This window comes from Lissotriton vulgaris, chromosome 9 (assembly GCF_964263255.1).
Source record: "Lissotriton vulgaris chromosome 9, aLisVul1.2, whole genome shotgun sequence".
NCBI lineage: Eukaryota > Metazoa > Chordata > Amphibia > Caudata > Salamandridae > Lissotriton > Lissotriton vulgaris.
In genome coordinates this window covers 416,305,478-416,319,424 of record NC_141697.1, presented here as the reverse complement: position 1 = coordinate 416,319,424, position 13,947 = coordinate 416,305,478, and the positions used below count along the sequence as shown (strand labels likewise).

At 48.5% G+C, this 13,947-nt stretch overlaps 1 protein-coding gene across 2 annotated transcripts in view; it reads left to right on the top strand.

The window, feature by feature from the left end:
- The window catches only part of ZNF839 (zinc finger protein 839), a 282,082-nt gene that overhangs the window by 227,607 nt on the left and 40,528 nt on the right, over window positions 1-13,947 (top strand). For both annotated transcript variants that reach the window (XM_086937833.1, XM_086937832.1), the window contains exon 7: window positions 1,580-1,718. In XM_086937833.1, coding sequence (XP_086793959.1) covers window positions 1,580-1,718 — 139 coding nt within the window. The remainder of the gene's footprint in view (window positions 1-1,579; window positions 1,719-13,947) is intronic.

Below are 13,947 nucleotides of genomic sequence, written 5' to 3'. Positions count from 1 at the left end.
TTTTTATTTTTCAGTGATCCAGCATTTTACCCAATTGGGTGAATTTTCTAACTGCATATCAATCTAGGGAGGAAACCCAGGCATGGAGCCAGTGTTACAATTAAGGAACATTTTCTTGTTGTGACATTTTACTGCGTTTGAGTACAAGTCCCTAGCGTTTATTCCATTAGTTTGTGGCTTCGGCAAACTGAAGACATGAGGATTTGGACCAGTCCAGATAGAGATTGCCTCTGCCTTGCTTTAAAGTCCCTTATCTGCATAACTAGAGTAGGCCTAGAGACTCTTATTTGCTTGCTATGCTTACAACTGGTGTGCACATGTGATACGATGGGTCAAGGCTCTGGAAAAGAGATGAGTCCTGAAATTCAAAAGCAGCCCATGCGAGCTAGATGCCCGTCTTCCATTGTACGCTGATTTGTATGATACTATCTAAAGGGAGTTGTAAATAATACAATTCTACATGGTGTAGTTCTCACGAGACCCTTATGAATCTCCTTTTGAGTGACTCCAATGCCTTGTTCAATAATATTGGAAATGCTCAGTCTCTGCAATCCCAAAGGCTTGCTCGCATGCTCTGAGAATTTAAGTATGCACCCCAGTATATATTGGATACTATACAATACTCTGTCTCTCCATTTTTCAAACCCCATCATGTCAATTACTGGAGAGAAGTCTGTGTTATAATCTATATGCATCAGTAGGGAAGTGACTTGACACTCCATTTGGTCACTACTGATACCCACACATCCAACCGCTTTCTCGTCACATAGATGTAGTAATGCTTGATATCTGCATTTTCTGGATGGCCAGGCTATGTCCCATATTAATCAACCTGCCACACATTGGTCTGTACGGGCCCAGTGCTTGGTAGAATAACATTATAAACATTCCCCTATAATTTTCAGTTGCACTGCCATCTAATAGTCCCACATGTCTGGAAATCAATTGGTCTAACTTCTCTTAGTGCTGTCAGTATTTTAGCTGTTATTCTCTGTATTTACCCTGCCAGATAAACTTTAGCAGATACCTCTGTACATCCTAAAAGATCAGTCTCTGTGCTCATTGGTAGTGCCTGAAGCCCATATAGACGCCTAGGAATACAACTAATTTTACTTGATGCTATACTCCCTAGCCACAATATATAGTTGTTTCCACTTGTGCAGACCGTTATTAATAGTCTGCAGAATGCACGGTATGTTGCCATGTTCAGTTTAGGCATTACATATATTCCCAGGTGTTCCACTGTTTTCACTCCTTTCCTAAATGACACAACCCCTTCCCAAAAGCTGTCAAGTAGTGTCAGGTAAAGAGGTACACACCAAAAGGCCCTATGCCAGACAGCCCTAACTCTTCCAGAAGGGGTGGCAACGGCATCTGCCGGTTCTCCACAGTCTCCATTATGTCATCTACAAGTAGTGAGATTGTATGTTACTGTTACACCGCATTGTATCATCCTTATCAAAAGCTTGTAACATTTTTTACAGTGAATTTTCTAGTTTAATGCTTAAATTACGTTTGGCAAAGTAGAGATCGTGGTTCTTCATTCATTTAAAATGTACTAAAATGTTTTTCCCTTTAGAGTTCCGATCAAGAAAATTTTCCTCCAGCAAAAAAGATGAAAAGTCAAAATGTCGGCAAGAACAAATTAAATATATGCGAAGATCAGAATGACCTTGAAAAAAACAAATTGAATTTGTCCATACAGTCTGCGCAAAAGGGTAATTTGTGTACTATATTTTTTGTAGGTTTTTGTATCTTTAAAACTACAAGACTGTTTCACCTGATTGTTGAAGTGCTGATGAATCATTTGAAAAGTTACATTTAAGACTAAAACTGTTTTAGATGCAACATTTGGTGCTTTAGGACGTACACATTGGTACAGCATGTGAATTTCAATTTTGCACTCTAAATTTAATTGAGTATTAGTAACAATTATAAAGGTTTTTTAATTGAACCACATATATTTTAAGTGCTTCATTGAATATGTAAAGAAAGATGTGTTTGTGGCACGTCCACCTATTTCTGGTAACGCGCATGGGCATCTGCTCCATTGTTAAATTAATTTTTCTCCGCTGTCTGGTTCATACATATCCATTTGAGCTCCAGTTCAACTCCATGTGGTGTTCTCTCTGGGCCCACTCGGATCCTTCTTGCTTGTCAGAAGAATTAACAGGGAGTCTCTGCTTCGGTTCCAAGCATTGTTGCTTTTCGTTTGGTTCCGTGGTCGAACAAACTCAACACCCTTTACAAGGCTTTGCCCCTTTGGGGCTCCATCTGTTCCGCAGCACCAGGGAATGTGCCTGTAATGGAAATTACTTCATTCTGGTACTACCCAAAGTGTCAAGCGAAGTACGAACGGACAGACCGCCATCAGGTGTGTAACCTCTGTCCCCAGACCACCAGGTGGCCTCTTGCTCAGCATGTCTCAACTTCAGGAACAAGAAAATTCTCTGGTAACGTCTGGATTGTCTCATTGCTTCCATGTCAATGGTGCATCTCTGAATAGAGGATACTCTGAAACTGTTCAGGGAACAGGAGACCAAAAGTGAGCAGCAGCTGGATGCTTCCGGCGCAAAGGCTTAGGTGTTGGCGATAAGAGGACGACTCTGGCTCCAATGTTGGTTTTTGTGCCTTCACTTGCACAGAGTCCACCTCTGAACAAGGCTAAAGTGAGTACCAATATCCCGCCTTCCACAGCTCGCCACTGCTTAGAAACCAGGCATCACTCTTGAGAGGGGGGTCAAGCATCGAGCCCACAGGCCAATCATGGGCCTCTGGAAAATTGACGCAGCAGGGAAATGTGTAGCGGCCTATTCTGCCGCGCACTGGCATATCACCAATTTGTTGGGGTTAATCTACTGGTATTACCACTCCCTGGAACAGTACAAAAAGAGGGCCAGTAGTTAGAAGCTGAGGGAAAAATGATTTCTAACATGAATATTCATTGCATCCTAGACGTAGCAGACACTGCTCCTCGAGGGGTGAAGACCAGTATCCTTCGCAGTCATGCCTGGTTGCATGCTTCAGGTTTCAAGCCAGAGGTACAGAAGGACCTTGTCAACTTGCCCTTTGATAGAGAGCATCTGTTCGGCCCACAATTTGACCAGATGCTGGAAAAACTAAAGGAGGATATTGAGACGGCTGAAGCCTAGTGTGGCTTACAGATGCCATCTGCCCATAGCTCCTTTTTCCGCACACAATATCATGGAGGGGCCAAAACCACTACTCTTGAGGCATCAATGTTATTCCCCAGGTAACAGCAGCAGCAAACACCCTCTGGGGGTTACTACAGGGAAGGATATAAAAACCACAGTAGAGGCAGAGGAAAAGGCATAACCCCTAAAGGGGCAGCACCTTCCAAACAGCAACACCTTTACATACCCCTCCCACCCATCCCCCTTTATCGAAAACCTATAGGGAGAATATTACAAGGGTTTCTGTCCCACCTTGAATCAGTTGGTCTAGATATCATAGCATAGGTCAATTAAGATGGCCGCCTGGTAGGAGCTCCTGTGAAGAGCTCCCGGGGCTTGGGATCCCTCAACGGGCATTATCCCTGCTAGCACCCACCGGCACGACCACCAGCACGACGGAACGGGAACCGAAAAAGCAGCACAAGAAGCCGGATCGCTCACTAACTGGATTAGCGGTAGCTGAAGTCTGAAAACGCAGACACCACCATCGCTGGAGCACCGGGAGCCTGCTGAACCCTCACCGCGGATCATCCTGCCATAAGACCAGCACTGGCAGCTGGAGTCTCAAAACGCAGTCACCACCATCGCTGGAGCCCCGGGGGCCTGCTGAACCCTCACCGAGGATCATACTGCATCACCTGCATCGGAGGGCTGAGAGAGGACCCCCCCCCCCCCCCCCCCTCCGCCCGCTCAGCAGATACGTGGGCTGGAAAGTAAAGGAAAGCACCGGAAAGTAACGAAGGAGCTCCAGAGGCACCGGGGGACAAAACGGACTCCAAGGACTCACGGCAGTACAGGAAGGCACCCCCAGAACTGCAGAGGCGGCTGAAGCGCCGGGGGTCTGCCTAACGGACGTCGCCCGCACGCTCCTCAGCAGGGGAACAGTGAGTCACAGGGAATCACGGAGACTGTGGAGTGGCAAAAAGACCGGCCGCGCCAAAGCAAAGGAGCCCCAGCGGCATCAAAAAGGCCCCCTCCCGCCCGCACCACGGGGGAGGACGCTGGCCACTGTGAATGCAAAGGGACACTGCAGCAGACCCCCCCCCCCCCCCCCCCCTTCACCCAGCAACGCAGAGACGACGACGGAGGAGTAGTGACTGCCACCGGCTGCCCCAGAAATTGGATGTGATCGGAGGATGTGGCGCCCTGCCCTGAGGAGCGGGAGAAGTGAACCCCGAGACCAAAAAGAGCTGCAGGGGCAGCAGAAGTCCGCAGCATGCCCCATTGTCACTGTTGGTTACATGTAATCGTCTGACCGGCTTCATAGGGTAACACGGAGCCCTGATCTGACATCACGTTCACACAGTGCACACAGAGCTACGAAGGAGATGGGTCTGAGTCATTTTCGGAATACAACATAGCAGTCCTTCTGCAAAATTCGGCAAAACTCTGCTGGCAAGCGCAACAGGCACACAGTGTCTCAAGGTATTTATTTCTCCCACTCGCCCACCTAAAAAACTACCTCCTTTGTTCAAAATGGCTGGGGCCATAAAAGTGTAGCCATAAATCCCCCCTTCCCCTTCTTACCTACCTCTGATGGCCACGAGGCCCCTCAGCTAACTCCCCCACACAGAGATAAGAATTCCTCTCAGCCAGACTGAGCATGGCTTGCTCAAACAGAAACAGAAAGCTACCCGGATGCTTAAAACAATAGCAGCAGACAGAGGACTGCGAAGGGAAACTGCTCCTCCCTGCTATCTAGATAACAGCAACAAACAGAGGACTACTGCCTCTATCTCACCTTTGTGTCGGCCATTTTAGACTAGTCTCTTGTGTACCTTTATATTGAGCATTTGCAATGCACAGATGGATACCTCATATTTAAAAGATTGTCTGCCTATTATTGTAGTTTTATAGTTCTGCCGGGATTTTGAACAGTTGTAATGCACAGATTGCTACCTCATATACCTAGACCTATTACGCAGTAGTTCCTACTGGTAATGTACAGAGCGCTACCTCAACTTCTTCTGGCTGCTCGCTAATGTCATTTCTACCTCACGCAGATTTCTGGCAGCATCGGCACCTAGTCTCAGTATTTCATTCCGGATTTGTTTAATGTACTTTTGTAAGTTGCACTATACCATGAGGTATACCTCGCACACATCATCATGCAACTCTGTGGTTGCACCGGTATCTTGTCTCAGTACATCATTAGTACCATTCCTGTATCTGACTATTGTTCTTTGTAAGCTGCACCTATCTCACCTTTTCCTGGAATGCACCGATTGATTCCTCATATATTTACGTATATTACTGTAAATTGTATTGTGTGCCACCTCATATTTTTTTCACCTTGTACCTTGTAGTTTACCGTATGCTACCTCATATCTATTTTTGTATCCTGCCCGTATATTATATATTATATCAGTTTTGTATCTACACTTACACTATGTACTCTGTAATTTACCATATGTATTTGCTCTACCGCACACGCTTATAGTCCTGGCTGTGTTGGGTCATCACTTGCACCACCTTGATAATTTATAACTTATTAATGTGTAACCCACTGTACGCATTTGTCTTTCTGCATATCTGTACCACTATAGTGCATTAGGGCACTCTCCCATTGTACCCTACCCTTATAGATTATCAGTGTTATGCACTCTCCCATTGTACCCTACCTTTATATATTATCAGTATTATGCCCACTCTTACACCTTATGCCTTAGAATTTACCGTATGTACTTGCTCTATTGCTCACTCTTATTACCTGGTTATGCTGCTTGATTACTACTGACACTTTGGTAATCTATAACTTATTACTGTGTAACCTATTGTATGCACCTGTTGTTTTGCACATTTGTTTTCCCGCACATCTGTACCACTATACTGCACTAGAGCACTCTCCCATACCCATCTAACCCTTCAACGCGACATGGACTCTATCGGCAAACACACATACAAAATCAACTACCCACCATCACTCACCAAAAAAGCCGCCAAACGCTTTAAACACAACTTCCTTAGGTCACACCCGGAAACGCCCTTTGCTGACACCTACTTCTCACCGGCCAATGGATCCCTGAACACTGATATCATCTTCCACACCACACGCAGAGCACAATGGAGAAAAGTGTTCCGCACCCTACTCACCGTCTCCTCCACCAGAAAATCCGCACATAGTCTAACACTCTCCATCACACCATCCCAAGTCTTCCCAGCCAGAGCCACCATCACTATTTACAATAACGGGATTGTCCTAGCACAATCGACAGACAGGAACCTGGAACTGCTAGACAACTTGTTCCCCACTTTCAAAGAACACCTCTCCAACTCACGGACAAACACTCACACCTCCCCCAGTCACACCAATCATGACCTCACAGCGACATACGCTTCATTCAGGGACATACCTACCACCCCTGACCTCCCATCCCCTACCCACAACCCCACTACCGCAACTCAGCACTCACACACAGAGACAGTTCTCTCCCCCCCTTACACCGCTCTCTCTCCCGCCCCTTCTACCAATTCGCGGACCTCCACACATACCTGCAACACTCCTATCACACATACAGCGGGCATCAACACCCCGCTCGTCGCTGACAGCACAGCTATCACCCATAACACACCTAACGTAGTCCAGCACCAGAATAACACGCACTCCGACAAGTCCCCCCATTTATCCCCCCCCATTCTCAGTCCTCAGTACCCTCCAACCAACTTCGCAGAACATACCCACCCTCTTAATTTAACTCCCCCCCCCCCCCCTCTACAGGACCATCTCCAACCCTACTTCCCCTCCTACCCTCAGCCCCCATTACCCTCCCTACACCCCCACCACGGCTATCAGGCTCCCAGTCTACACCTTGACCCCCCCGCCTACCTCCAATGCCCTCACCCATAACACCAACCTCCTCGCTACCTCATCCACACCCCTCATCCACACCAATGCCCTCACCCATAACACCAACCTCCTCCCTTCCTCATCCACACCCCTACCGCCCAAAACCCCTTGCCCCCCTAACTCCATCCCTCACACCAACACAACGCAGACCTGCTCAAACACCATCCCTCTCTCCCACTTGCACACGAATTCCCTGGTCAGCCATTCACCCTTGACGGTCACCCCCACCCCCATCACCTGCCCTTCGATGGAATACATCACGGCCACCCTCACTCAGATCAAAGAAGAGATACACGCCATCAAAGAACTACTCTCCAAACACCCCATACACCCCCCACCCACCTCCACCTCCCCTCCCAACTTGTCCCCTACTCCGCCGGCTGACTCCCACCCTAATCACGCCCCTCACCAGGCGTCAATCCCGGCTCATAGGCACAGCAACTGCCCTCGTCCCCCGCATCGCCCCCGCAACCCCTCACACATCAACACATCCCCGCCCAACGTGTCCCCCACCCCTCCGACTAACTCTCGCGCTCAGCTAACCCACCCCAATCCGACCTCAATCCCAGCTCTTAATCGCAACAACCGCCCTCGCCGCACCCACAATTCTTCCTCTGACCTCGACACACTCGCCCTTCTCCGCTCCTATGACCCAACACCCAAACCTCACTCAACCACACCACACCGCAACATTCCCACAATACACCCAAATCCCCTTAGACCACCTACACTAAACAGCAGATCCTCTATCCCCGATAACCTTAGAAAAATCCCTCTCTCCATAGAATCATCTAACACCCTCTACACACCCAGCCTCAAATGCACTCTTCTCAACTGCAGATCGGCCACGAAACATTCCGCCGCCATTGCTGAACTACTCTTATCACAGGACCTTGATCTTATCGTCCTGACTGAAACGTGGCTAACTGAATCCTCGACACCCATAATGGACATTCTGGTCCCTCCCAACTATCACGTTATCAGGCTCGACAGAAAAGGCCAAATAGGTGGTGGAATCGCATGCATCTACAGGGACAACCTCTCTGTTCAGAAAGTCAACTCCACATCCCTACCATCCCCTACATCCTGGGAATACATCTGCCTCGACATCATTAGTGAGGGCAAACCGATATGCTCTCTTCACAGCATCTACCACCCACCCAGGGACAATCTCACCTTTTCCCAAGAAATCATGGATATGATCTCAACCAACTCCGGACGGCAGCTCACCCAAATATACCTTGGTGACTTCAATCTCCACTGGAATGACCGCAACGACGCGGTGGTAAATGGTCTTAAAAATGTCCTTGCTGCCCTTAACCTCACCCAAATATGCAACAGCCCAACCCACAAGAAAGGCTCTACCCTCGACCTGATCATCTCCAAAGAGGAATCTATCCAACTCGAATCCATCCAACCCTGTGACTGGTCAGATCATTATATTATCACATTCTTTATCAATGAAAAAGTCAAAGTCATCCCGGCTCAACTCTCCAAGCCCAAAGTCTGGAAAAGAGACTTGAAAAAACTCAAACCAGGCTCTTTGCCCCCTAACAGTTGCAATCTCTTACTCCCACCTACAGGCGCCACGGACGTCCAAACTCTGACTGACCACTATATCAATGCTATGACCTCTATAATTAATGAGGTCGCACCTATGCAGCTAAAAAGAGTCTCTACTAAAATTTCCAAACCATGGTACGACGGGAGTCTCAACGAAGATAGACGAGACATGCGAATGGCAGAACGGACCTGGAGATCAGCCCCCTCTGCAATGCACCTAAAAGATCTGAAGAAAAAGAGAAACGCCTACTTCAGGAAAATAAAACGCTCAAAATCCGACTTCTTCAGCCTCCAACTCGACCAAGCAAAAAACCGCCCGAGAAAACTGTTCGAGCTAATCAAGTCACAATCAAAAGAGCAACCGCAACCACTAAACACTGGGCGTGAGGCACCCTCCTGTGAAGACTTCGCTGCTTTCTTTATCCAAAAAACCGACAAAATAAAAAGCGATCTCCTCATTGACGCAAGCCTCTACTCCAAACCCCAATGCCTAGCACCCACTGAACCAAAAAACAATGCTACATGGTCAACCTTCAGCATATACTCGGAAGAAGAAATTGGCAAACTGCTCAGCACCCTGAAACCATCCAATCACCTCACGGACCCCCTCCCTGCCTCCGCTGTAAAAGACTTTACCCCTTTTCTTCTCCCTCTCTGGACTAAAACTATCAACAGCTCTCTCCAACAAGGCAGCATACCTGACTCCCTCAAAGTTGGCCAGGTCACACCTCTACTAAAGAAACCTACAGCCGACCCCTCGGATCTCAACAATTACCGTCCCATCACCAATATCCCCACTCTCGCCAAACTGCTGGAAAAATGCGCACAACTACAATTGTCTAAACACATTGAGCAATTCGATCTCCTCAACCCTCACCAGTCAGGCTTCCGAGCAGGACACAGCACAGAAACTGCTATGACTCACATAATTGACGACGCACTTCAAATGCTAGACCAAAACGACACCTGCCTCCTCATCCTTCTTGATCTCTCCTCAGCATTCGACACCGTCAAACATGAGAATCTACTAGAACTACTAAACACAAGAATGGGCCTATCTGGAACTGTCCTCAAGTGGTTCACTTCCTTTCTTCACAACAGGTCGCAAAAATTCAAGAGCAACAACCTGATGTCCTCGCCAATACCTGTAACGCTAGGCGTCCCCCAAGGATCTTCTCTATCCCCAACTTTGTTCAACCTAGTCATGGAGCCTCTCACCACCTTGCTACAAGCATCCAATGTACGCTTTCACATGTACGCTGATGACACCCAACTTTACCTCAAATTACAATCACCCAATGACATCCTGCTCCTGAACACAACGATCAGTTGCACCCAATCCTGGCTTGCCGATAACCACCTCAAACTCAATGCCCTGAAAACAGAGTTCCTTCTGATCTCACCTCCAGCTAAGATATCAACCACTCAACATTGGCTTAAACTCCTAACCGCACTCAATGTCCAACCCACCATCGTGGACTCAGCAAAATCTTTAGGCATAACACTCGACACTAATCTCAACATGCAGCAACATATCAGCAAGGCAACAAAGGGAGCGAACTTCCAGATCAATACTCTGAGGAAACTCAAACCCTACCTCCCGGCCAAAGACTTCCAAACTGCAGTACAAGCACTAGTCATCCCACAAATTGAATACGGCAGCACCGCCCTCTGCGGACTCCCCCTAACTACAACCGCACCACTAAAAGCTTCTCTAAATGCTGCAGCGAGACTCATCACTGGGTCAAAAAAGTACTCCCACATTACCCCTGACCTGAAATCCCTGAATTGGCTGCCTTTTGAAGGCAGAATACAGCTGAAAATCGCCTGCATGACACACAAGGCGGTACACCTAAACTCACCCGGCTACCTCGCTCAGAAGTTGACAATCTCTGGGGGAATTAGAAACACGAGAGGCACAAACAATCTCCTGCTAAAACCTCGAAGATTTCGGAAGGAAAAAACATACAAGCGCTCCTTCTCAGGAATGGCGCCTAGGATCTGGAACTCACTCCCTCCCGAAACCAGGCTGATCTCCTCCACTACACTCTTTAAAAAAGAAGTAAAAGCTATCCTCATGGCTAAATACACTTGAGCTACTATTTCGAATCCCATTAACACCTTGCACCGTTCTGTATTACATGTTTGATTCTTGACTTATTTGTATGAGTTGTTTTATCATCCACATGAGTGGTTGTGTCACTTAGTAGTACTATTATACTGTGATTTATTGAGTTACTCGTCTGAATATGCTCCCCCTTGCACCCTTCTATGTAAAGCTTGATTTGCTTGTTTGACTTTGCTCCCTCATGTACCCGTCTATGTAAAGCGCTCTGATATCTGTGAAGATCTTGTTTGCGCTATATAAAACTCTTTAAATAAATAAATAAATAAATAGGTGTATTGTCTAGTATCCCTGCGGCCTACTCGCCCTCCTCCCACAGACCCAAACGTAGTCTGGAATATAAGCGACTCTCTCCAGGGGATGCATTCACTACTCAACAAAGGGACTTTAGAACCCGTGCTGCCACAAAATCATGGTAAAGGGCTATACTCCCTATACTGTCTTTTTTATTTATTTATTTTTTTATTGAGATTTTATTGGTTTCAGTCAAGGCAAAGCATACAGCCCATAACACAAAACTGTACATGAAGAATCAGGCACAAGCAACCCATGAAATCCCCCCCAACCCACCCCTCCCAGGCAACAGATATACATTATTGCCACTGTTCTGTGGTACAATAATTCTTTTTTACACATTATTCAAAGAACACTCAGTAAAAACAGTCCCTGATGCATCTGCCTAATGGCCAGGTCATCAGTCAAGATAACAGCATATATTCGTCAGATTCCGGGATATCACAATTTAATCAGAAGATTTCTGCACATATTACTGCACAGTTAGAATATATCAGGGTGAAACATCAGATAGGATGTGATAGGGGCCCAAAAGTCCTTAGGGCGTGATGACTCCGGTAACTCCTCCTTATACACCTGCAATTGATCTCCACAATAAACCAAATCACGAAGCCACTGCTTCACAGTAGGAACAGACTTCGATCCCCATCTCTGGGCCACCGCCCTCTTTGCAAACAGCGTGGAGATGGCAACAATGCGTCTGCTAGCAAGTTTCAAGCATTTAACATAACCAAGGAGGCACAGTTCGGGCGCACAACCGACCGGCTCCAGCACCACTTCCGTTAAAATGCGAGCCACCTCAGTCCAATAGGCAAAGACACCACCACACAGCCACGCAACATGATAAAAATCTGCATTTGCAGCACCACACCGCACACAGTCCGCAGTCTCTCTCAGGCCATATTTATATAACTTCAAAGGGGATTAATATACCTGATGTAGGTATTAGGTTGCAATTCGCTGTGATGCGGCTCGTGAGCTGACATGCCGTCCAGACCTCCATCAAAATGGGGTTGCCTATCGCCGTTTGCAAGCGCAGGCATCATGGGTGTTCCTCCGTGTCTCGCTCCCACAGAGAGGAGTTGTGAAGTTTAGTGAGAAGCCCCTTGCGACTCTCCCCCGACAATAAGGCCTGAGGCGCACGAAGTGTCGTGGGCTCAGCAGGGAACTCACGATACGCGTCCCGAACAGCTTGTCGGACCCGATCATACGTGAAGTTAAACATAAAGGTACGGTCTACCCCATTCTGAGCCTCACTCAAAGTCTTAAAACAGCCCTCCCTAATAGGTCACCCACCCTGACAATGCCCGCCGTCGCTAGCTCCCTCAGGGCGGAAGACTCCCGCGCCGCAGACACCCCCGGGTGAGATGCCAGGGGTAAGAGTGGAGCATATAGATAAGGAAGCTGCGCACTGCAAGCTAGTGCCCGCCATGCTCAACGGAGGGTTTATTTCAGTCCGGGGCCCACCCGATCCTCCCGAGAGAACCATCTCCTGTAATGGGACAGGCGAACAGCATCCGATTCGATAGCCACGTGAGGTTGGAAGCACTGCAGGAAATGCCAGTAATGAGCGAAGTGTGCCTATGCACACAGGGGTAATTGGGGCAAAAATCCGGAGCCTCAAGCCCCCCCCCCCCTCCCTCCCCCCCTCCCCGTTCAAAAGGCTGCACCAATAAATCCCATCTACATCTGGGTTGTTCCCCCATTGACCCCAGCCGGCCCGATCACCGCACTCCGCAGCCTCACCAGAAGCAAGCCCCGCGCCGGCTGCAGCCCACGGGACGCGGCCGCAGCCCAAGGCCCGATCCCGCCTCCACAGCCCGAGCCTCAACCGGGACCGGCCCACTCACCACAGCCAGCGCCGACGGGAGCAGGCAATCCGGTTCTCCGCTGCAATGGACCGTCATCCAGGCACAGCGGCTGTTCTCCGGTGCCGCCAGCATGAACCTCCTCGCGTGCAGTCCCAGCGGCCGGACCCTGACACCGCAAGGACTCGCCTCACCAATCAGCCCTCCGAACTGTCAATATGCCGCCAGCAGGTCCCGGGAAGCCAGACGACAGCCGCTACAACGTGCAGCCACCCTTAGCTCAGAGGGGGCCGCGCAGGGAGACAGGCGAAATACCAGATCCCTCATGTGAAGCAGGATTACCACATCTCAGCCGCTTCACCACGCCTGGGCATAGCAGTTGTATTTTTCCCAGCAGGATGGACACAGCAGGGCCACAAATAACACCATTGGGCGCAGCAAGTGAATTCGGACCCACACAGGGTCCCAGCAACCTCCAGGGGCACGCGATGCAGCAGATAATTGTCGGATTTGAGCTTGGTCAGGCAGAGCCTCGCAGCAGTGCGGCCATCTTGCTGTGCTCCCTCTAGCCCCCCCTATCCTCTCTATACTTTCTTATCCCCAAGACTGACAGATCACTAAGATCCATTCACAACTTCAGGCCCCTCAACAAGTACATCTTGTCAGAACACTTCCACACAGTGACAGTCCAGAATGTCCTTCTACTACAGGAAGGCTACTTCATGACTGCCCTTGACTTCAAGGTGCCTACTTTCACATACCCATCCACCCTGCACATAGCTGCAGCTTCCAGGTTGTGGTCAGTAGTCGGCATTACCAGTTCAAGCTGCTGCCCTTCTGAGTGACCACAGCTCAGTCTCGTATGGTTCCTGCCAAGTATGTGTCATAGAGTATGGAGACTGAGTCACTCATACCATCAGAATATGTTGTCCCAATTCCAGGCTAGCTCACAGTAGCCCATCTGGGCCCCTAAACCTGATGATGTACCTGATGGTATCTGCAACCTCAGTTTGATACGTGAGACCAGAGAAACTCTGGTACCATCCCTAATTGGCACACACTGATGTTGCGTTTCCTTAGTTTAAGAAAACCACTTCCATTCAATATTCGTTATAA